Here is a 25,295-nt window from a genome sequence, read left to right on the forward strand (position 1 = left end):
CTAACACTGACTTCAGAACTACTCTCTGGACTGGCAGGACTGGGACTGCAGCCTCAAACAGCAGGGCCCTTCCAACACATATTAAGACCTTGAATCCTGTGCAGAAACACAATGCAACCAAAAAGAAAAATAGATGAAAGAACTATCAGGTCTTTACTGAAGTTCCTACAAAGTATCAGGTATTCACTCCAGATCTGTATCATCTTCCGGAAACTTGAAGTGCCCCAATTTAAATGGCACCATAAATAAGATCTTACTAATAGAAAATGTATGTTTAAGAAGTTAAAAATGGAGAGAAGAAAATATTAGCAATATTGATGTTGATAATAAATGAGCAACACAGGGCAGGAGATATAGAATTGCAGACAGCTACAATCCAGTGGCTCAGAAAGCTCATGTAGTTTAATGTCATGAATACATGTTATCCTGAGGAATAAAATATACTCTTTTCGAACTTTACAATTCAAGATGTGGATGCAAATATGCACAACAGCACATTTACGTGGAAGCATACATGCAAATACTACATCCCAAGCCCATCAGCTCACAATATAAAGAGAAAACAAGCCAGGCATTTTGGCCCACATCAAATCTCAGCACTGTGTAGCCAGAGTAAGATGGATCACTAAGTTAAAAGTCGGCTTGGTATATTTGCCTACTTTCATGACCGCAGGAGCTACACAGAAAAACATTTTCTTCAAATTCAAAATCAAAAAACAAAACTAGTTAAAACAAAAACTAGTTCAAAGTATAAAAATAGGAGCTAGCCAAAAAGCTTAGCATTGAATAGCTTCTACTGCATCTTCTATGAAATGGGGATGGAGTGTATACTAATGAGGGCATGACAGCACAAGAAGGACGCTGATTGGTCAGTTCCAACCACAACACAGGAGACACAGGAACAGGAAAAGGGTTGAGTCTCTAGACACTCAAATCCCATCCTCACTAAAGAATCTAGTCCCAGCACTCGGGAGGCAGAGGCAGGCGGATCACTGTGAGTTCGAGTCCAGCCTGGTCTACAAAGTGAATCCAGGATGGCCAAGGCTCCACAGAGAAACCCTGTCTTGAAAAATACAATAAATAAATAAATAAATAAATAAATAAATAAATAAATAAATAAAAGAATTTAGAAAAGCTTCTCTTAGAAAACCTTCCATAATATTCCCCAAACAATGCCACAAATGGGAGACAAGTGTTCAAAGACATCATTCTACCCGGAAGATTTTTTATTTGGTCATCCCATGATGAAAATATATTTAGTCTAAGTTCAATGATCCTAATGGTCTACAACAGCACATACACTGTTCAAATGTCCAAAGATTCTTTCGACACTCAGGCAATCTGTTGACTTCCACATTTTGTAAAATCAGAAAACAAGTTATATCCTTCCAACATAAAATGGCAAAGAAAACTCTTTCCCATTCCAATAGAAAGGAATACGTGTACATAGTGATAGAAGAATGGACCAAGGCAGGAAACCCAACAGAGCAAACAGCAACTCCTGTCGCTCTCTCTCAGAGACATACCGCTTTGGTTTCCAAGGACTTAGATGGCCCTATCCCTGCAAGATCTCACATATTTCTCAGTTAGGTTCCTTCCAATTCCTATGTGCGTCTTCCCTGGGCAGCTTTCTCATAGCTTTGGTATCTGAACCTCTTGTCCTATCAAAATGCAACTCAGGCTTCATACTAGAACTTCCTGTGATAAATCTCACAGTATTCTCACTTTGCCAAACACAGAGACCTGGAACAGTGCTGAATTAAAATCTCAGAGGAGGAATCCATGATATGAAATCTTGCATAATTTTTGTTTCCAAAACCAGCTCATAGAGATGATATTGTCAAGTTTGGCTTCTAATTTGGAATGAATACTTTTCAAGTTGGGCCACAGTTGTAGAAGGTTTTATAGGAAGTTCCTTCCTGGGTCTAGAAATCACTTTGCCTACTGCTTCCATTAGGTTTAGCCTAAGGGAGCATTACACTTAGGGCACTTTCTTGGGCTTAAAAAGCAGAACAAAGGCCTTCTTTTGAATGATGATAATATCCTTAAAAGCCCTACACCTATTTCATCATGTGACTGCCATCTGAAACTACCTAGTGCTCTTTTTCTCTACACCACAGACTTTGCATTTATTTCTACCCCTCCTGTGGATTTTTTTCACTGTAGTCCTGAATAAGTCACTAGCAATAACTACCCAACTGACTCAATATTCCATCTAAGAAATCTGGCCTTTATTCATGAATTCTACCCTATTTAATTCCTCTGGACATGGGCAGAATAAAAGGTTTTGGGCCAAATACCACAGAAATGAGCTCTGGATTAATTTTTCATGGAGTACATTTTACAGTGAAATCCTATGGCCTCAACTGCCTCTGCCTGTAATACTCTCAACACTCTCTGCATTACTCTCTTCCAGGGCCTACAAAAGCAGCTGGGTAATCTCTTTTTGTACAGATATCTATGCCTTTTCTTATTCATGCCCTTAGTTTTCCACATTCCTCCAAGAGAGAATATTCCAGGTTGCATCCAGCATTAAAATACCTTTTTTTTTGCACCACTTCAAAAAACTTTCTACTTACTACTTGGCTGTTGTGACTAAATCCTCTAACCAAAAGCATATTAGGTCATGAATAGGTTTACATGTTTGGCCCTGTCAGATCACACTCCATCATTTTTGGAGCTACAGGCAGAATCTCAAGCTAGAAAATGAAGCCAAAAAAATTGATAAACACTGTTTCCTGGTTGGGTCTCTTGCTTTGTCACTGTCTCATGGTCAGTAATTTCTATCTAATATGCAGTGAAGCCACACGTGCTTGGGGATATTGTCACCCTCAATGGAATAGCCTTCCCACAGCAGTCAACAATCACCGCAATCTCTAACTAACATAGAAACCAGCCATTCTGATGAGGCCACACCATCACTGAGGCTCCCTCAGATGACTGTATGCTCAGAAAAGTCCAGTACCCAAATCCGTTTGAACACAGACACAATAATACATGAGAAGGTTTTAAACACTCAAATAAACTTGTTAACCACATCAGTCAATTAAGTAGCAAAACACCAAACACTGATGATTGCACTAACCGGGAAATGCAGATTTGCCAAGAAATGAGAAGAAGCAGGTCTTTAGGAGCAAGAAGACAAAACTAAAATTGTTTCTCCACAGAACGTCCCCAAAATTAGGAACACATAACATAATATATTAAAATTTCAGAAGACAACAATCCGGGAAGGTCTATCATTCTCTAGAGAAAGAGCAATATAAGTAGATTATAATTAATAAAATCACGGCACCACTGATTAAGGCAGGCACAAAGTACAATGTTGAAACATAACATTGTCCTTGAAACGAGAACTACAGGATTACTGTCAACTCAAAATCAAAGAAATCTCTGTCCAGCACTCCCCCTGTGGTGGTTCTTCTTGCCAAATCAAATGGCACAGAAAACCTTCCTTGCCATGGGCTCCCTTAGTAAACTTTGTAAGCTTTGTCGACTTTGCAGGGAACTGTCCAGGACCCTGCCTGAGGAGTTCTAGCAGCCAAACCCTGCTGCTTCAAGTTTTGCCCCTTTGCCCTGATCTATAACTTACCCCCAGGAGACCCCTCTTCTGGTCTTCAGCTTCTCTGAGTGCCACCCTTTGTGGTGCTCCACATCCATTTCTGTGCTGGGACTACATCACTTCAAAGTTGCTCAGGGAAAACAGTTCTTACACAGGTCCCCTTTATTTGTGACTCCTCCCCAATCCAAGGAGGATAGAGGACAATCATTCACTGGTGCCTCTTTCTCCTGAGTTCCCAGTTAGGGCCTTGCCTGTAAGAAGTGAAGGACTGTCTTCCAGGCAGTGGGAATGAGAGGATTAGGTGCTCAAAAAAGTCTTAATGCACAGCATGAGGAAAGGGTGAGCTGCAGGGAATGTTGCTCTAACAGAAATGAAGATGAAAACCTCTGAGAAGAAGAATGGATATTTTAATTACTGGGAAACATTGGCATGAGCAGAAACAAATAAAAGATTAGAGCAGTGATGCATAAGAAAGTGAATTCTATAAACACCATCAATTGACTTTTTAGAAAGATAAATATAATTTCAAAAAAACATAGGCAGACTGATTTTGAAAAAGAGCAGAAACTTCTCTGGTAGAGGGAATGGCATTAATAAGACAGGGATTGACCTTGCCCCTATGTGCAATGTTAGCTGCTGAGATCTTTCACCTGACACACACAGCTACAGCCAATGGCCCCTTAACTGAAATTGCAATATTTACTGACTCCAGCTAACCTAACCAAATGGTAACCAAACATCTGATCTGATTTAATTCACATGCATGAATTAATACATGCTGGGGAATTACACATTCTGACACCCTGCTAGAATCAGGTCTTTCTTCACAATGTGGACCCCTGTAGCTGAAAGTCTCTATCATTAGTCTGTGATCTAGCCATTGTCTACCCAGTTTCACTGGCACTTTCTGCAGACCTCCTCTTCTGGTCTGACGGCAGAAGCCAGGCTCCACATGTTTCTACAACGGCCAGTTCATGATATTACTCAAATGAGTAATTTTGTCTGTCGGTTTTTCGAGATGGCGATTCTCTGTAGGCCTTGGCTGTCCTAGACTCACTTTGTAGACCACGCTGGCCTTGAATTCACAGTGATCCACCTGCTTCTGCCTCTTTTTTTGTTTTCTTTTCTTTTGTTTTTGTTTTGTTTGTTTGTTTTTTTCGAGACAGGGTTTCTCTGTGTAGCCTTGGCCATCCTGGACTTACTTTGTAGACCAGGCTGGCCTCGAACTCACAGCGATCTACCTGCCTCTGCCTCCCGAGTGCTGGGATTAAAGGCGTGCGCCACCACGCCCAGCTTGCTTCTGCCTCTTAAGTGCTGGGATTAAAGGTGTGGGCCACCAAGCTCAGCTTCAAATGAGTAATTTTAAAACACTATTGTGGTATAGTCTTTTACCTAGGGAATTTAGAATTTTTCATCAAGAGGTAAACAAGGTCACTGCCCTGGGGAGCAACAGGTTGGTATCCAAGCAACCTGAGTCAACATAGTTGATCTCAGAAACATTTTCCAAAAGGATGAAAATACAGCTGTCCTAGAATTAACGTGCCTTTTCAGGAAGAGATCACTCTACACACAATTGAAAGATTACTTTTAAAAATCTGTTAATGACAGCATGCATCCAGTTCTGGCTAATGCTGCCAACAGATTTGGCATTCCACATATGCTCTCATGCTCTCATGTCTTTTCAGTTCAGGCCCCAGGTTATGTTTGGAACAATTTCAATATGGTCTGAGACTGCAAGTCTGTCCACTTAGACTGATGAGGGATTTACACAGCAAATACATTCCCAGAATCATTTCTGAAATACACTAGTGCCCTGAAAACGCAGCTCATTCTTCAGTGACAGGGTCCAGAGTTGGAGGTCCCACAAAATGAGAAGATAAAAGAAGTAGAAGGTAGAAACTAGAAGAGCTGAGGTGGGGAGGACTTGCACAAGCTATGACTTATGCCAAGTAAGCTTCTCAAGAATAGCATCTTGTGTACTATGTCCATGGAGGAAATGGACCATATGGGAGACATCTATGACGTCATCAGAAATGTATCATACAATGGCACAAACACGGAACAGGTCTTATAAAAGGAAACTGCACATCAGGACCACAGGGTCTCTCACAAACTGCTGACCAAGCCCAGAGTGGATTTGGGACTGATCAACCCAAGCCTGTACGGTAGAATCAGTTAGGTTTTCAGGAGCTGAAGACCCCTCACCCCAAGCACAATGGACCCAGACCATTACCAGCTCTCCCGAGCACATTCCTGACTTTGGAGAAGGAGCACTATTTTATCCTCAATACATCCTGCCTTAGAGGAAGCTCACAGGCCTAGTCCACAGGCTGTTTTTGTCTCTGTCAAATATTTTCTTAGGTTTGTGAAAGAGCTGTGCAAAACCTAGGCTTTTCTCAAGAAGAAAACTGGACCTTTATGCCACATCAGGCCTTAATGTTCATTGTGACACTGTAATGCCGCATTGAGGAATTTATTAGAGGCCTGTTCTTTTGAAGATGAAGATGCGCGAAGTGGCTCGTTTTAAATCAAAGTTGTCTCCTCTGGTATGATTTGGAGCCAAAATATTGACAATCCTGGTGAATCAACATCTGTACCCTAGCATCCTAATCTAATCTCTAACAGGCTAACTTCTCTGTGGCGTGTTTTAGACGCAGTTCTCCCTCAGCTAAACTCTACTTGCTGTCATTGGTAAATCTTGTACAATATCAATTATCGTCTTGTACATCACAGCTTAACATCGAAGTGTTACCCAACACATAAGATGACATTTACAACTCCACAAAATTAATTATATATATACATACATATATACACACACATATATACATACACACAAACACACATATATATATCGTTTGTTTGTTTGTTTGTTTCGAGGCATTGTTTTTCTGTTTTAGCCTTGGCTGCCAGGGACTCACATTGCAGACCGAGCTGGCCTTAAACTCACATCAAGCCACCTGCCTCCTGAGTGTTGGGATTTGGGGCGTGTGCCACAATGCTGGGCTTCCAAATATATCTTAGACATAAATGTTACATGCTAAGAACAGCATTTTAGAAGAAGTTAGAGAAACTAGGGGTCTGAGTTTGTAATCCTGCCAAGGATGTTTCTACTCACAAGCTCCTGCTCCCAATGCTTTGTGTAGATGTAATCCACACAGTGCAGTTAGTCAGAGACCATCATCAAGTCCAGAAAACTACTATGACCGAAAAGGACCTCACAGGTGGCCACTTTTCGTGCTGCTTATCTCGCAGCCCCAGGGAAGACCCACTACACCAGTTTCCTCTGCTCAGCTGCCTGTTCCTCCCTACTGTGAGCAGTGACTCTGCACTCACCAAGTTGTGTTTTCTGACCTTGCCTGAGCTCTCCTCACAGCACCCAGCACAAACACTCAGAGCATATTGCACACAGCCACTCAAGTCCGCTCCTCTACAGAGAGGAACTTACAGCATGGCACTAGCAAGAACACACTTTCTCTCTTTCCTGGAGTCCCTGATCAGCCACTTAATTTTGAGTGACAGGAGCACTTCCCCATGGTTAGAGTGTGCTGAAGGGACACAGCACAGTAGTTCCTGGAACAGGCTTCCATTGCAGGACCAGTCTTTTTTTCTTCTGTGGAGAGATTTGCATTTCAGTAGCACTCCTACCTGTTCTCCAAGAGCCTGCATTTCCACCTTTGCACTCATCCCAGGGCAGAACCAGCCCCTCAGGCCTCCTGAGCTCAGATGCCTGCCCCTCCCCCTTTGCCCTTGAGCTCACCAGGTCCCAATTTCTAAGTTTTCCTGAGGTCCCAGCAAAACACTCAGGCACTTCCCTCCTTCCTGGAATCAGGGTGCACAGCTTGCAGTGCCATTGCTCATTTTGGAGTGGAGTTTTCAGTCTGTCCTACAAGTGAAAGGGTACACAAAAGATTCCAAATTAAAGAGAGTTTAGGAAACAACATTTTGGTTCTCTGTCTTCATGCTATGTTCAGGTAAACTGCAGCTACCTTTCACCTGATAGATATGAAACAAACCTGGGAGGAAAGCAGGAAAGAGATGATAATCATTTTAGAGCACTGTAGTTAATCAACACATCATTCTCAGTGGAAAGGTGATTAAAAAGAAAACAAAAACCCACAGTTGTGCTAGGGCTGGGGTTGGGGGTGGGGGGGTACAGGGTGGAGTGGAGTTGTGAAGGGAGGGGACATGGGGGATGAGGGTGTCTTCCCCAGCAAGGAGAGAAGAGTCAGTGGGTCTCTGCTGAGCAGAGGGCTCTTAGATGAGATAGGGAATAGCTGCTTCCCTGCTGTGACGCACAGGCTACCAGGTGCTTTATCTATACAAGTTTCAGATAGCGTGCCAGTAACCCCAGCACTTTGGAGGCCAATTCATATCCTTGAATATATATAAATTTGGTATCCACACCTTACATCAACCTCTCCCCATATGCATTAATTCTGGTTAGAGTCTGGTTTTGCCAGAATGCATGTCTTTGTACCCCATTTACGATTGGTGGCCAGGGAGCCCGGGAGATGGTGTCAGAACGCCTGGGACTAGAGCAACAGATAGTAATGAAGATGCTTTATGAATTTTCCAGAAGCTCTATGGTAGCTAACGATCTGCTGTAATTTCTGCCCCAGGACATCTGGGATCTGTTCGCCTATGTAGGCACCGTGTACAAATATATACAGGCAAACACCTGTAATCATAAAATAAAAACAAAGCTTAGAGAAAAAGAAGGAATGGAATTCTCTACAGTGATGTCACAGGCCTCAGTCAGAGCAGCCAGGGCTAGTTAAAATGAACTCTTTTGAGTCCTCCATGAAAGCAAATGTGTCCTTCTGTTTATAATTTATATATGTTCCTGCATGATTTTTAGCCAACAGTGGCCTCAGATGTCTCTGCCTTTACATTGCGACCATCTTTACAGGTGGATGTGCCAGGTGAGCATGAGTAGGCATAGGCAGACTCTATATGAACTTGTCCACACTCCCGATATAGTACCCCATGCTTTCTTTTTGGAGAGAGTTTTCTTGAATAAGGCTTTTGAAATGGAAAGACCTTTCTTTAATGTGGATCTTTTGAGATGATAATATTGAAATTTAATCAGGGCCACAGCTATGGGTGTCAGCCTACATATAAAGAAGATATTGAAGAAGGAAGCTTTCTTTCTTGGCCTGTTTTCATTAGTCTTGGCTAGGAAATTTTCATTCCTCTAGTGTGTTTACATCCTAATATTTGGACTTCTGCAGTATACTGAGCACCAGATAAGACAACCAGCCTCATGGATCAAACAAGTTCTGGAGTCTTTATGTTTCTTTCGGTAGATAGCCAAGGTTGAACTAGCTGGACCACAGTTGTGAGACATTCAAAAAATATACTTTCAAAAACACAGAATGAGATCCATTCTACCAGTTGTGCTCATGTTGAGAACTTTGCCTAGTAAAACTGTGTTTTTCTTTTTTTTGCATTTCTTTTTTTTTATTAAATTATTCTTGTTACATCTCAATGTTTATCCCATCCCTGTACCCTCCCATTCCGCCCCCCCCCCTATTTTCCCATTATTCCCCTCCCCTATGACTGTTCCTGAGATAAAACTCTGTTTTTCATCTGCCCACTGTGGAAGATGTGCTGGGTAGCAATAGTTGTTGTCATTTGGTTTTTAGTCTGTTTTGGGGTGGTTTTTTTTGTTGTTGTTGTTGTTGTTTTGGTGTGTTTGTTTTTCAAGACAGGTTCTCTCTGTGTATCCTTGACTGTCCTGGACTTTCTTTGTACACCAGACTGGCCTCGAACTCACAGCAATCTGCCTGCCTTGGCCTCCAAAGTGCTAGGATTAAAGGCATATGCCACCACTGCCCAGCAGCAATACTGTTTGTAAAAGCATTATTCCCTGATCCATTTCTATTTAAGTATTTACTTACCTTGAAGACTAAACCTTTTATAATCATTCATTTGTTAAGAGCTTAATTTGATTTTAGCAGAAGAAAACCCCTAAACTAATGGAACCATCATTGAGCTTTTGGCAAGAGAGAGACATCTCATTTTCTTTGTGGTCTGGTTCCTGGCAAAACGGCTTCCTCTCTCTGTAAAAATGCCTCTTAAGTAGCTTCCCTTGGCACTCTCTAGTGGGAGCTGGCCACATCCTATTCTACCAAATCTTCTCTGATTCATCACCTCTTCTTCCACACAATCATCTCACTATCAAGCCTGGGTGCTGCTTCCTTCTTTAAATTAACTTAACCTTCAGTTACGATGAAAGGACTATGTCACCATATATGGATCTAAGCTTTTCTTTACTTGATACCTGCTCTATACCAGGCTGGTCTTAAACTCAAATCTATTTGCTTCTGACTCCTGGATTAAAGACATGTTTTGTATTACAACTGGATCACTCAGACGTAGAAGACCTTTGGATGTGATTTCTTTCCTGCTGTGTTGCATACACCTAAGAAAGCCTTGCATGTGATCTCTTGTGAGAACAGTCATGTTCTGAATTAACATTCTTCTGAGGAAGGGGGCACCTCTGGGAAAGAAAGGGTCCTTGGAATCTATGGGGTGAATCTAGCTGAGACCCGTAGCATCAGGGGCTAAGAGCCTGAAGTTGCCAACTACTATAGCCACGTGGGACTTCGAGTGGAGGGAAGGGGACACAAAACCACCCTTAAAGCCTTCATCCCAAAATTTATCTTGCCTACAAAAAGTATAGGGATGAAGATGGATTAGAGACTGAAGAAATGGCAAACAAACAACTTGCTGCTCAACATAAAACCGACTCAAAGGAGAAAGAGCCAATCCCTGACATTATTAATGATACTCTGCTATACTTGCAGACAGGATCCTATTGTAAGTATTTTCTGAGAGTCTTCCTCCAGCACCTGATGGAAACTGATGCAGATACCCAGAGCCAAACAATAGACAGAGTGCAGGGAATTTGGGGGAGGGTTGGGAGGAAAGATAGTGGGATACTGGGCAGTTGAGGACACCACAAGCAAACCTCCAGTCAACTATCTTGAGCACATGGGGACTCACAGAAACTGAACCATAATCAGAAAGCATACATAGACTGACTACACATATATAGAAGATGTGCAGTTTGGTTAACATGTGGGTCCCCTAACAATAGGAATAGGAGCCATCTTGACTATGCTGTCTGGCTTTGGATCCCTTTTTCCCTAACTGGGATGCCTCCTTAGGCATCAGTGGTAAAGGATGTTCTTAGTCCTGATGCAACTTGAGATGCCAGGGGAGGTTGATAACGCTTGTGGGCGTCCCCTTCACTGAGGAGAAGGAGGGCTACTTGGGGAAAGGGGGAATGATGGTGGGACTGGGAGTAGAGGAGGGACAGGTCAGGCTGTAAAGTGACTTAATTTATTAGTTCATTAATTAAAAATACGGCTAACAAAATAGCTTAGCATTGAATACTAATTGCTTTTACTATATCTTATGCGATTTAGGGGCACGGTCTATAATCGTGGATGCATGACAGCATGAGAAGGGAGCTGAACAAACAGTTTCAAACACAACACAGTAGAAAGAAAAACATAAAATGGGTTGAGTCTACAGACACTCAAATCCCATCCCCCAAAAGACATCTAAGTAATCACTTAGTACAAAAGCTCCCCTAAGAAAGGCCCCCCGCAAAAAAAGTGGAAATAAGTGTTTAAAAAAATGACGCTACCTAGAGACTTTCTGATTTGACCAATTATATTCTGATATTGGTCATTATTGACTCACAGTGAAAATGCATTTTAATCAACTAGAATGATCCTAATGGTCTGCAACTGCTCATAGAGTACTAAAGAGAACAAAGACTCTTCTGATACTCTAGAAAATCTTTTGATAGCTATATTTTCTAAAATCTGGCAACAAGTTATATCTTTACAATATACATTGGCACAGAATAAACTTCATTTCAATAGAGAGAAATGTATATATAGTGAGGAAAGAATGGATGGAGGCCAAAAAAAAAAAAAAAAAAAAAAAAAAAAAAAAAAAAAAGAAAGAAAAGAAAAAACAAAACAAAAAAATCCAGCAACTCGAACACCAGGTACCCTAGCTCTGTCTCAGATACATGGGGCTTCAGTTTCAAAGGCTATAGATAGCCCTATGACTACAATTTCTCATTCATTACTCAGTTTTGTTACTTTAACTTAGTATATGTATCTCTCCAAGATATATTTCTCAAGCTTAGGTATCTCAACATCTTATGGTCTCAAAATGTACCTTGGGCTACAGATCCAAAGCCTGGTGAAATGAGAGCTCATAGTTTCCTTACTGGGGCACTGTCTCTGCTAAACATAAATAGCTGGAGCAACGTTGAACTAAATTCACAGAGACAGAATACATGACCTTGCATTGTGCATCTTTCTTGGTTAAAACAAGTACAACAATGGGTGATCCTGCCAACTTTGGTTTCTAAACTGAGATGAAATATACCAGGCATGGACCAGAGTTGCAGCAGGTTTTATATGAAGTGCCTTCTTTGGAATCACTTTGCCTATACTTTCCGTTAATTTAAGGTGTAGCAAGAATGGATGTTACCCATCTTAGGCTTCCAATGCACAGGCAATGCTTTCTCTTTACTGGTGATATTCTCCTTGAAAAATCCCTTCCTCTCTTTCAGGATTTGACTGCCATCTAAAACTACCTAGTTCTGTTTTTTTCTCTAAACCCACAGACTGCATTTACTTCTGCCCCACTTGTTGCTTTTTCAGATGGTTCTGTCAGCTCACAGCCCAACATTCTGTAAGGTTAGAATAGAAACTCAACCTAGAAAATTATAGCAAAAACCATGGGCAAACATTGTTCCTGGCTTGCTTGCTTACTTGAGCACTCTCTTATTTGCAGCCTGATCTGTTAACCAACCCAGGCACACTTGTGAGGGATACTGCCACCCTCAGTGGAAGAGCCTCCCACATCAATCTCCAATCAATATAATCTCTCACAGACATAGCAATCAGCCACTCTGATGAGGGCATGCCTCATCATTAACATTTTTGCCTGCTTTTATTGGCTTATCTGCAGCTGAAAGCTTCTTAAGCCTGGAAGCCGGCTAGCTTTGGCCTCTTGGAGTTCAGGAATAGCCCACACTGACCACGTGGACACCAAACTCAGGGCAGAGAAAGTTTACTGGAAATTTAACAAAGACTGAGTGCTCAAGAAAATACGATGGGTTTGAAAAAGGAGACTGTGACCCAGAGCCATTCACAGAGTAATTAAAAAAGAGAATCAGGAAGAATCAATTTTATTTCAGGTATATTGTATCTAACTCAGGCAAAAAGAATTAATTCTATTCCTGGTTCATTGTGCCTAGGTGGATAGACAAAGCATTTTAAAGTGATTCAATGGGATATAAGGTAGGGGATATTGGGGACTTTCTAGTTCCCTACGCTTCTCCTGAGAGGAACAAAGCAGGGTAATATTGCTTAACTCCAACAGAACATACATTTATCTTTAACTCAAGCAGAACAAGCATTCATCCTCTGTTGTTCTATTCTAAGCAGCAAGTATTGAACTAGGCAGCAAGTACTGAATGGAAACAGCAAGTGTTGAAGTGTGCACAATAGTCTTCACTCCATAGAGAGCCTCTTGCCACAACTTCTTGTGCTATTCTGGCTGATTCTGGCCAGTTCTGCTGACTCATACCTATTAGCTGGAGACTTGCTGGCTCTGGTGGATTATGTCACTGTCCCTGATTCATGGTATTGTTTGGTGCTTCCTATTGGACTGCACTTCCAGTATCCTGCCAGGAAGAATAGAATCCCCCCAAATAACTACTTCTAAACTAGTTCACACCCCTTTTTCTATGAACCTTCTTTCTCTACTCCCTCTGGTTGGTAAATTAAAAGGAAGGTAAAGGTATTTAGAAACCCTAAATAAAGTAGGTTTTGAAAAATCTAAACCTACAATAGAGTTGGTACTGGAGCTCACAGATTAACTCCAGTTGAACAAAGCTGCCACCCTGTAAGTTCCCTGTCAGCAGCAACTACAACTGATGCTTTGGGTGCTGCTGCCTTTTCCATGGCTTCAGCTTCTCAGTTTCTCCAGGAGGGTGATCGCTCATCCCAGCACTGTGGAGATTTAGCCACAGCAGCTCTGCAGTCCTGGGCTGTTGCTGTCTGGAGGTGTGGAAAGGTGAACACCGCAAGTGGAAGATCTGAGAACCCTTCTATTGGAACACATGTAGGTGGCACCCAGGTGAGCAGAAGATGTAAAAAGGGGGCACCCAGGGAATGATGTGGGGGGATTCCAGGGCCAAAACTTGAAACAGCCCTGCCTGGCTGCTGCAGATCCTCAGAAGGGGACCTGATTACTTTCGTGGAAAGTATACAGAGTTCACAAAAAGAGTCCATGGCAGAGAAGGGTTTACCTGTTGCTTGATTCTGCATGAATAATATGAACAGAAAAATGCTCCAGCTAAATGATATTAAAAAGTTTACCCACCGAGCTGGTCTGTTTCCATTCACATGCATGACTTAATCCATGCTGGGAGATGACATCATCACTCACCTTGCCTCAATCAGGTCTTTCTTCATAGTATTGGCTCTCGCAGCTGACTGCCCTAAACATTAGTCTGTGAGCTAGTTATGGCCTGTCCAGCTTCACCCTGCAGTGTGAACGTAAACTGTGCATCCTGTTCTGATCTCAAGGCAGCAGCATGACCCACATGAAAAGCCTTATTTCTGATAGGGAAATGGGCATTTAACTACATGACTACAATGAGTTAGTTTAAAACACTGCTGTGGCACAGTCCTTTAATTAAAGAACTTAAGAAGTTTAGTCAAGAAGAAAGCAAGGCCATTTCTCTGGGAAGCAACAGACAGGCATCAAGGCCACCTGAGTTAGCATAGCTTTATCAGAAAGAGTTTTCTCAAAGACATTAGATGCAGCCGTGCTAGAATTAATATGCCATCTCACACAGACATCACAATACACATAAATACAAAATTAACTAATAAAAAATCTCTGTAATGACAGCTAAAAACAGACTTTGCATTCTACATGCTGATGCCATTAAGTTTCCTTAAATTTAGTCCCCAGGTTATGTTTTGAACAATTTAAATATGGGCTGGACACAGCAAGCCTAGCCTGTTGAGACATTTACCCAACAATGATAGTGACAGAAGTATTTCTTAAGGACCCCAGTGCTTTCAAACATCAGTGACAGAGTCCTAAGTGGAAGGCCCAGAGGATGAAAAAGAAAGGAGAAGTAGAAGATAGAAAGTACAAAAGCTGAGGTGAGGAGGTTTTGCACAAGCTATGTCTTATGTCTAGTAAGGTTTGTAAGAATTGCATCTTGTATACCGCTCACAGGGGGAAATGAAGTAAAAGGGAGATGTTTATGAAGTCAAGTGAAGCTTCATACAATGAGACAAACTCGAGAGGACTCTAATAAACAATGTTTCATAGGGTATGTCAAGAACAGTACTGACCAAGCTCACAGTGGCCCTGGTACTGCTAACCACAGCTTTAGGAAGTGAGGAGAGTTGGGTTTTGAGGTTCTGAACATACCCCATGCAAACACACACAAATCACTGGCACAAACCCTTAACAACTCTCCCAAACATTATCCCATGCTTAGAGGAAGCTTATTTTATTCTCAATACTTGAGCAGCTTGTGAGAGGCCTGTTCTTTGATAGGTGGATGGGAGTGGTACAGGGTGTTTCCTCTGCCACGGTTTGGAGCCAACTGTCTGGACAATCCTAGTGAACAAACAGGTGTCTCCTAGCTTCCTAACTTCTAACAGACCAGGATAGCATACTGTTCATCTGTGGGGTGTGTTGGAGGCAGACCTCCCTCAGCTAAATTCTACTTGCAGTTGGTACCATTTCTAAGAATGGGTGCATCCTTCACATCATCAATTCTACTTTTCTCATCAAAGCTTAACACTGGATTGCTAACCAACGCATGAGATGCCTTTTACAACCTCCACAAAATTAACTCCAAATGCATCTTACACCTAAATGTTAAATGCTAAGGGCAGAACTTGTAGAAGATCCTACAGAAATTAAGGCTTTCCAAGGTTGACATCCTTCCTAGAACTTTTCTATACACCATCCCAAACTCCAAAAGAATTGCCCAAATGCAGCCCCACAGGAAGATATGTAGTGGCCAGGTCCAGGTCCAGGTTTAGTTACAGGGAGGTACTAGGGTCACATGGGAATCCAAAAGACACTGCATCTGGCCTTTGCTTAACACACAACCCCAGGGAGGACCCACCACATGAGCTTCTGCAGCTCCCCTTTCTGATCCTCCCCATTGTGGGTGTTCAGTTGGCATCTGCAGTTGCCCTCCCCCTCCCCTACATGCTCTGTTCAATCCCACTTCTCCAACCCTGCCCCCTGCAAGGAAAGCCTCTGCACATTCTTAGCATTCCTGGAGATGCTCCAAGCCCCACCCCTGGGGCCAAGGGCTTCCCTAGGACAGCAGGTGGCAGATACTTCATCTTCCTTCACCTGCAATCCTTGTTGCCATACTTGGGTGGTGAGACGCGATTTCCTCTGGCCTAGGCCCCTGAGGCTACTGAACTAGCCCAGGAGTTTCAGTTCCCAAGTAAACTTGCCCTTTTATGTTCAATCTGGCTTCCACTGGCTTATTTCACCTGTGGTGATAACCCATCAGTCAGCAGTGACCCTGAGCTCAACAGTTTGTCATTTCTGACCTTGCCTGAGCTTCCCTCACAGCACTCAGCAGCAGTGCTCAAAGCACATCACACGGACCCATTAAAGAAAGCTCAGCTAAAGAGCTGCACCTGTGCATGGCAGCCAGAAGACAGAGCCTCATCTTCATACTGGCCTGTCCACCTGGAGGCTCAGATTAGCCGGTGAGTCCCTAGAGACATGAGCACCTCCCTTAAAATTACAGTGTCCGGAAGACACAGGAGAATAGTTCATGGCCCAGGCTTCCAGTCCATTTCCAGAACTGCAGAGATTGGCATTTCAGTAGCCCGTGTGCATATTCTCCAATAGCCTACTGCTCTGTCTTCCCACACAGCCCCACCACTCCAGCTAGCTCTCCACAGCAGCCTGCTCCTCCCATTTCTGGGCAGTGACCCTCCACTCACCATGTCGCGACTTCGGAACTTGTCTGAGCTTCTCTCACAACACCCAGCAGCAGAGGTCAGAGCACACCACGCGGAATCACCCAAGCCTGCACAGCCACAGAACTGACTCTTCAGCAAGGCTCCAGGAAGAACCCGCCTCCCCGTCTGACGTGGAGCGTGTCTCTGACTTGTGGCCCTGATTGGCCACTTCGTCTTGAGTGACATATACACTTCTCCAGGTTAGCATGCTGGGGAGGGGCACAGAATCGTGGTTGCTGGCCCAAGCTTCCTACCCAGGGCCAAACTTTTTCCAGAGCTGTAGAGACTTGCATTTCCCTAGCACTGTCCTCCAATGGCCTTAACATCTGTCTTCCCAACTAACCCGGGGAGGACTCACTGCTTGTGCTTAGCACAGCCTCCTGTGTCTGCTGACTGATGGGTTATCTGCACAGGTGAAATAAGCTAGTGGAAGCCAGATTGAACATAAAAGGGCAAGTTTACTTGGGAACTGAAACTCCTGGGCTAGTTCAGTAGCCTCAGGCAACAAGGCCAGAGGAAATCGCTCCCCAGCCCCCAACTATGGCAACCAGGATTATAGGTGAAGGAAGATGAACTATCTGCCACCTGCTGTCCTAGGGAAGCCCTTGGCCCCAGGGGTGGGGGTTGGAGCTTCTCAAGGAATACTAAGAATGTGCAGAGGCTTTCCTTGCAGGGAGCAGGCTTGGAGAAAGAAGAGGGATTTAACAGAGCATGTAGGGGAGGGGGAGGGCAACTGCAGATGCCAACTGAACACCCACAATGGGGAGGATCAGAAAGGGGAGCTGCAGGAGCTGGTGCGGTGGGTCCTCCCTGGGGTTATGTGATAAGCAAAGGCCAGATGAGGCCACCTTTGGGGTCCTTTGTGACCCTAGTGCCTTCCTGGACCTGGACCTGGACATGGCCACTGAGTAACTTCCTATGGGGCTGCATTTGGACAATTCTTTTGGAGCTTGGGCTGGTGTATAGAAATGTTCTAAGAAGGATGCCAACTTGGAAAGCCTTAAAATCTGTAGGATCTCCTACAAGTTCTGCCCTTAGCATTTAACGTAAGGTGTAAGATCCTCTCTCTCCTCTCGAGTTTGTCTCATTGTATGAAGCTTCACTTGACTTCATAAACATCTCCCTTTTATTTCATTTCCCTCTGTGAGCGGTATACAAGATGCAATTCTTACAAACCTTACTAGACATAAGATATAGCTTGTGCAAAACCTCCTCACCTCAGCTTTTGTACTTTCTATCTTCTACTTCTCCTTTCTGCTCATCCTCTGGGACCTTCCACTTAGGACTCTGTCACTGATGTTTGAAAGCACTGGTGTCCTTAAGAAATACTTCTGTCACTATCATTGCTGGGTAAATGTCTTAAGTGGGTAGGTTTGCTGTGTCCAGTTCATATTTAAATTGTTCAAAACATAATTGGGGACTAAATTTAAAGAAATTTAATGGCAGCAGCATGTAGAATGCAAAATCTATTTTTAGCGGTCCCTACAAAGATATTTTATTACTTAATTTTTTATTTGTTTGTATTATGATGTCTGTGTAACAAGGCATATTAATTCTAGCACAGCTGCATCTAATATCTTGGAGAAAAGTCTCTCCGATAAAGCTATGATAATTCAGAGGGGCCTTGAGGGCTGTCTGTTTCCCAGAGAAATGGCCTTGCTTTCTTCTTGACTAAACTTCCTAAGTTCTTTAATTCAAGGAGTGTACCACGGCAGAATTTTAAAATAATTCATTTTAGCCAATTTGTGAACGGTCCATTTCTATATCAGGAATAAGATTTTCGTGTGGATTATGGCTTCAGTATTCAGAACAGAACAGAATGCACAGTTTATGTTTACAGTGTAGGGTGAAGCAGGACAGGCTATAATGTCTGTCATTTCCCAGCATGATGTACTTTCCCAGCATGGATTAACTCACACATGTGAATGGAAAAAGACCAGATCGGTGGGTAAACATTTTCATATCAGTTAGCTGAAGCAATTTTCTATTCATATTATTCATGCAGAATGAAGCAACAGGTAAACCCTTCTCTGCCATGGACTCTTTGTGAACTATGTATACTTTGCAAGAAAGTTATCAGGTCCCCTTCTGAGGATCTCCAGCAGCCAGTCAGGGCTGTTTCAAGTTTTGGCCCTGGAATCCCCCTACATCAATCCCTGGGTGCCCCCTTTTTACAACTTCTGCTCACCTGGGTGCCACCTACATGTGTTCCATGAGAAGGGTTCTCCCATCTTCAGCTGGTGTTGTTGGCCTTTCCACACCTCCAGACAGCAACAGCCCAGGACTGCACAGCTGCTGTGGCTAAATCTCCACAGTGCTGGGATGAGCATTCACACTCCTGGAGAAACTGAGAAGCTGAAGCCATGGAAAAGGCAGCAGCACCCAAAGCATCAGTTGTAGTTGCTGCTGACAGGGAACTCACAGGGTGGGAGATTTGTTCAACTGGAGTTAATCTGTGAGCTCCAGTACCAACTCTATTGTAGGTTTAGATTTTTCAAAACCTACTTTATTTAGGGTTCCTAAATCCTTTTATCTTCATTTTAATCTACCATTGAAAGGTAGGGGAGAAAGAAGGTTCATAGAAAAAAGGGGGTGTGAACTAGTTTAGAAGCAGTTCTTTGGGGGAGATTCTATTCTTCCTTGGCAGGGTACCAGAAATCCAGTCCAATAGGAAGCACCAAACAATACCATGAATCAGTGACAACAGATGATAAATGCTTGTTCTGCTTGAGTTAAAGATAAATGTACGTTCTGTTGGAGTTAAGCAATATTACCCTGCATTGTTCCTTTCTCAGGAGAAGAACAGGGCACTAGAACGTCCCCAATATCCCCTACCTTATGTCCCATCAAATCAGTTTAAAATGCTTTGTCTATCCACCTAGGCACAGTGTACCAGGAATAAAATTAATTCTTCTTGCCTGGGTAGGACATAATATACCTGAAATAAAATTGATTCCTCCTGATTATCTTTTTAAATTACTCTGTGTATGGTCTGGATCACAGTGTCCTTTCTCAAACCATACTATGTTCTTAACCAGTGAGTCTTTGTTAAATGGCCAGTAAATTATCTCTGATCTGAGTTTGGTGTCCACGTGGTCAGTGTGGGCTATTCCTGAACTCCAAGAGGCCAAAGCTAGCAGGCTTCTAGGCTTAAGAAGCTTTCAGCTGCAGATAAGCCAATGAAAGCAGGCAAAAATGTTAATGATGAGGCATGCCCTCATTAGAATGGCTGATTGCTATGTCTGTGAGAGATTATATTGATTGGAGATTGATGTGGGAGGCTCTTCCACTGAGGGTGGCAGTATCCCTCACAAGTGTGCCTGGGTTGGATAAGAGATCAGGCTGCAAATAAGACAGTGCTCAAGTAAGCAAGCAAGCCAGGAACAATGTTTGCCCATGGTTTTTGCTATAATTTTCTAAGTTGAGTTTCTATTCTAACCTTACAGAATATTGGACTGTGAGCTGACAGAACCATCTAAAAAAGCAACAAGTGGGGCAGATGAAAATGCAGTCTGTGGGTTTAGAGAAAAAACAGAACTAGGTAGTTTTAGATGGCAGTCATATCCTGTAAGATAAGAAGGGATTTTCAAGGAGCTTATCACCAGGAAATAGAAAGCCCTACCTCTGTATTGGAACCCTAAGATGGGTAACATCCATTCTTGCTACACCTTTAATTAATGGAAAGTATAGGCAAAGTGATTGCAAAGAAGGCACTTCATATAAAACCTGCTGCAACTCTGGTCCATGGCTGGCATATTTCATCTCAGTTTAGAAACCAAAGTTGGCAGGATCACCCATTGTTGTACTTTTTTTTTTTAATTATTTATTTATTATTGATACAGTATTCTGTCTGCAGGCCAGAAGAGGGCACCAGATCCAATATAAATGGTTGTGAGCCACCATGTGGTTGCTGGGAATTGAACCTAGGACCTTTGGAAGAACAACCAGTGTTCTTCACCTCTGAGCCATCTCTCCAGCCCCATTGTACTGGTTTTTGAAACAAGACTGATGCACAAGTCAAGGTCATGTGTTCTGTCTCTGTGATTTCAGTTCAGCGTTGCTCCAGCTATTTATGTTTTGCAGAGTCAGTGCCCCAGTAAGGAAACTATGAGATTTCATTTCACCAGGCTTTGGATATGTAGCCCGTGTTGCATTTTAAGACCATAAGATGTTGAGACACCTAAGCTCTGAGAAATATATCATGGAGAGGTGCATATACTGGGTAAAGTAACAAAACTGAGTGATGAATGAGACATTGCAGTCATAGGACCATCTATACCCTGTGAAAATGAAGCCCCATGTATCTGAGACAGAGCTAGTGTCTTGGTGTTTGAGTTCCTGGACTTTTTCTTTCCTTTTTTTTTTTTTTTTTTTTTTTTTTTTTTTTTTGTCTCCATCCAATCTTGCCTCACTATATTTACATTCCTCTCAATTGGAATGGGAAGGTTTATTCTGTGCCATTGTGTATTGTATATAACCTGTTTCCAGATTTTAGAAAATATAGCTATCAAAAGATTTTCTGGAGTGTCAGAAGAGTCTTTGTTCTCTTGAATAGTGTATGACCCCTTGCAGACCGTTAGGATCATTGAAGTTGAGTGAAAAGCATTCTCATAGTGAGTCAATAATGACCAATATCAGAATATAATTTGTCAAATCAGAAAGACTCTAGGTAACCTCATATCTTTAAACACTCATCTCCCCTTTTTTGGCTATCTAGGGGAGCTTTTGTCCTAGGAGTTTACCTAGATGTCTTTTTGGGGATGGGATTTGAGTGTCTGTAGACTCAACCAATTTTATGTTTTTGTTTCTACTGTGTTGCTTTGGAAACTGTTCATTTCCTTCTCATGCTGTCATGCATTCCCAACTATAGACTGTGCCCCTAAATCACATAAGGTATAGTAGAAGCAGTTAGTAATCAATGTTAAGCTATTTTGCTAGCTTTATTTTTAATTAATGAACTAATTAATTAAGTCACTTTACAGCCTCACCTGTCCTTCCTCTACTCCCAGTCCCACTATCATTCCCCCTTTCCCCAAGTGCCCTCCTTCTCCTCAGTGAAGGGGAGGCCCACAAGTGTTATCAGCCTCCCCTGGCATCTCAAGTTGCAGCAGGACTAAGAACATCCTTTCTCACTGATGCCTAAGGAGGCATCCCAGATAGGGAAAAAGAGATCCAAAGTCAGACAGCATAGTCTAGATGGCTCCTATTCCCATACTTAGGGGACCCTATGTCAACCAAACTGCATATCTTATATGTGTGTGTGTGTGTGTGTGTGTGTGTGTATATGGGATCTAGGTTCAGCCTATGTATGCTCTTTGGTTATGGTTCAGTTTCTGTGAGTCCCCATGGACTCAAGATAGTTGACTGGAGGTTTTCTGTGGTGTCCTCAACTGCCAAGGATCCCTCTATCTTTTCTCCCAACCTTCCCCCAAATTCCCTGCTCTCTGCCTATTGTTTGGCTCTGGGTCTCTGCATCTGTTTCCAACAGCTGCTGGAGGAAGACTCTCAGAAAACACTCATCCTAGGAACCTGTCTGCAAGTATAGCTGAGTATCATTAATAGTGTCAGGGATTGGCTCTTTCTCATTTGGGTAGGTCTTATGTTGAGCAGCAAGTTATTTGTTTGCCAATTCTTCAATCTCTGATCCGTCTTTATCTCTATAATTTTAATAGGCAAGGTAAATTTTGGGTCGATGGCTTTAAGGGTGGGTTTGTGTCCCCCTCCCTCCACTGGAAGTCCCACCTGGCTATAGTAATTGGCAACTTCAGGCTCTTAACCCCTGATGGTACGGGTCTCAGCTAGAGTCACACCCATAGATTTCAAGGAGCCTTCCTTTCCCAGAGATGCCCCCTTCTGCAGAAGAATGTTAATTCAGAAGATGGCTGGTCTTGTAAGAGATCACATGCAAAGACTATCTTAGGTGTATGTAACCCAGGAGGCAAGAGATCACATCCAAAGGTCTTCTAGGTCTGTGTGATCCAGTTGTAATACAAAACATGCCTTTAAACCAGGAGACAGAAGCAAACAGAGTTGAGTTTAAAGACAGCCTGTTATACAGCAAGCATCAAGTAAAGGAAAGCTTGTATCGAGGCATGGTGATATAGTCCTTTAATACTAACTGAAGGTTAAGTTAATTTAAAGAAGGAAGCAGCACCCAGGCTTGAAAGTGATATGATTTTTTGGAAGAAGAGGTGATAAATCAGAGAAGATTTGGTAGAATAGGATATGGCCAACTCCCACTAGAGAGAGCCAAGGGAAGCTGCTTAAGAGGCACTTTTACAGGGAGAGGAAGCAGTTTTACCATGACAGTAATAGAGAGATGGGTAGCTGAGAATAAGGCAGAAAATGAGAAGAATCCAGAAGATTAGAGCAGATTGCTGAATTAGTTTGAGGCTAAGCAGAGCAATTCTGGGCTGAGAGAAACTAGATTAAGTAAGTCAGCTGTGAGAAGAGTTTGAGCCAGAACAGCTGAGTTGAACCAGCCAGCCCAGAGCTCAGAAAGAACGAGTAAGGCTGTGCTCTTTAAGCAGTCTATCTCAAACTGGGTGTGGTGGCTCCCGCCTTTAATCCCAGCACTCAGGAGGCAGAGGCATGGAGATCGCTGTGAGTTCAAGGCCAGGCTGGTCTACAAAGTGAGTCCAGGATAGCCAAGGCTACATTGAGAAACCCTGTCTGGAAAAAAAAAAAACAACAAAAACAAACAGCAACAACAACAAAACAAAACAAAACTACAACAACAAAAACCAGTGTATCTCAGAGGCTGAAAACATTCTAGGCCTAGGTTACATTGTACAGAGGCTAGAAGCTTCCAGGTCTAGGCCTAGGCCATCAGAAGAGGTAGAAGCCTCCTAGACAACGTTTGATTCAGGAGAATAAAAGTTACTTTTACACTCTTCTACTGATTTCTGCTCTCTCTCCTGGTCCCACTTCCCCTACTCTCCCCACAGCTGATGCCCACCCCATTACCTCCCATCTCTCCTCCCACCTAGTTCCTTCCCTTCATCTATTTCAGATATCTATTTTAGTTTAGTTTCTGAGTGGATGTCAAACATCCTCCTTTAAGATCTCCTTGGCTTCTTTGGTTCTGTGGATTATACCATGGCTATTCAATATTCATGGTTAATATCCACTTATAAGTAAGTACACACCATGCACATCTTTTGGATCTATGTTACTTCACTCATTAAGATCTTTAGTATGTCCATCCATCTTTTCTAGTTCCATCCATTTTCATAGCTGAGTGGTATTGCCTGTGTAACTGTACCACACTTTCTTTATCCATTCTTCAGTTGTGGGACATCTGCGTTTTTTCCAGTCTCTGTCTACTATGAATTAAATTTCTGTGAACATAGTTGAGCAAGTGTCCTTGTGTTATGGCGGAGCTTATTTTGTGTATGTGCCCAGGAGTGGGATAGCTTTTGAGGTAAGTAGATATTTAAGTATGTCTAGTCACAATTTTCTGAGAAACCTCCAGATTGATTTCCAACATGATTGTACAAGTTGTCTTTCCCACCAGAAATGGAGGCATGTTGCCCTTGTTCCACTTCCCCCCATCGTGTCCTGTCACTTAGGTTCATGATCCTAGCCATTCTGACAGGTGCAAGATGGAAATCAGCGTCATTTTGATGTGCAATTCCCTGATGACTCGGGATGTTGAGCATTTATTTAGTAGCTTCTTGGAGACTAGAGATTTTCTGTTAAGAATTTCCTTTTAGCTCTCATCCCCAATATTTACGTGGATGATTTGATTTATTGGTGTCCAATTTCTTGGGTTCTTTCTGTGTTTTGGATATTATCCCTCTGCTGGACATAACATGGGTGAAGGTCTTTTCCAGTCAGCTGTCTGCCATTTTGTCCTATTGACAGTATCCCTTGCCGTCCAGGAGATTTTCAGTTCTGTGGGGCCCATTTATAGTTGTTGATCTTAGTGCCTGTGACATTCAGAGAGGCGTCTCCTGTACCAATGAGTTAAAGTTATTCCCCACTTTCTCTTCTATTAGATTTACACTCTCCAGTTTTATGTTGAGGTCTTTGATCCACTTAGACATGAGTTTTGTGAAAGGTGAGAAATACAGACCTGTATCTCTTCTACTACATGCAGACTTTAAGTTAGGCCAGTACCATTTGCTGAAGTTGATTTCGTTTTTCCATTGTATGGTTTTGGTTTCTTTATCAAAAATCAAATGTCAGTAGATGTGTGGGTTTACTTCTGGGTCTTTGATTCAACTCCATTAATCAGCTGGTCTGTTTTTAATGGCAATACCATGTGTTTCTTTGTTCGTTTGTTTGTTTTGTATTACTATTGCTCTGTAATACAGCTTGGGATCAGGGATGGTGATACCTCCAGAAGTTACTTATTACACAGAATTTTTTTTGACTGTGCTGGGTTTTTTGTTTGTCCCTATGAAGTTAGGGTTTCTCTTTCAAGGTTTACAAAGAATTGTGTTGTAACTTTTATGGGAATTACATTAAAACTATTGATTGATTTAGGTGAGATGGCAGTTTCTACTTCTTTCTTCCTACCAACCACGGGCATGGGAGATCGTTCCATCTTCTGATATCTTATTCAGTTTCTTTTATCAGAGCCTTGGATTATAGTCATACAAGTCTTTCACTTGCTTGCTAAGAGTTACACCTGTATATTTTAAGTTATTTGTGGGTATTGTGCA

At 42.5% G+C, this 25,295-nt stretch overlaps 2 protein-coding genes across 2 annotated transcripts in view; one reads left to right on the forward strand and one right to left on the reverse strand.

Moving 5' to 3' along the window:
- Positions 1 to 25,295, reverse strand: part of LOC127203988 (zinc finger protein 721-like) — a 1,570,727-nt gene that overhangs the window by 40,424 nt on the left and 1,505,008 nt on the right.
- LOC127202951 (zinc finger protein 120-like) overlaps positions 13,565 to 25,295 on the forward strand; it is a 41,374-nt gene continuing 29,643 nt past the window's right edge. The window contains exon 1 of the mRNA XM_051161791.1: positions 13,565 to 13,741. Within this exon, the coding sequence (XP_051017748.1) occupies positions 13,565 to 13,741 (177 nt within the window). The remainder of the gene's footprint in view (positions 13,742 to 25,295) is intronic.

Source organism: Acomys russatus, chromosome 19 (assembly GCF_903995435.1).
Source record: "Acomys russatus chromosome 19, mAcoRus1.1, whole genome shotgun sequence".
NCBI classification, from domain to species: domain Eukaryota; kingdom Metazoa; phylum Chordata; class Mammalia; order Rodentia; family Muridae; genus Acomys; species Acomys russatus.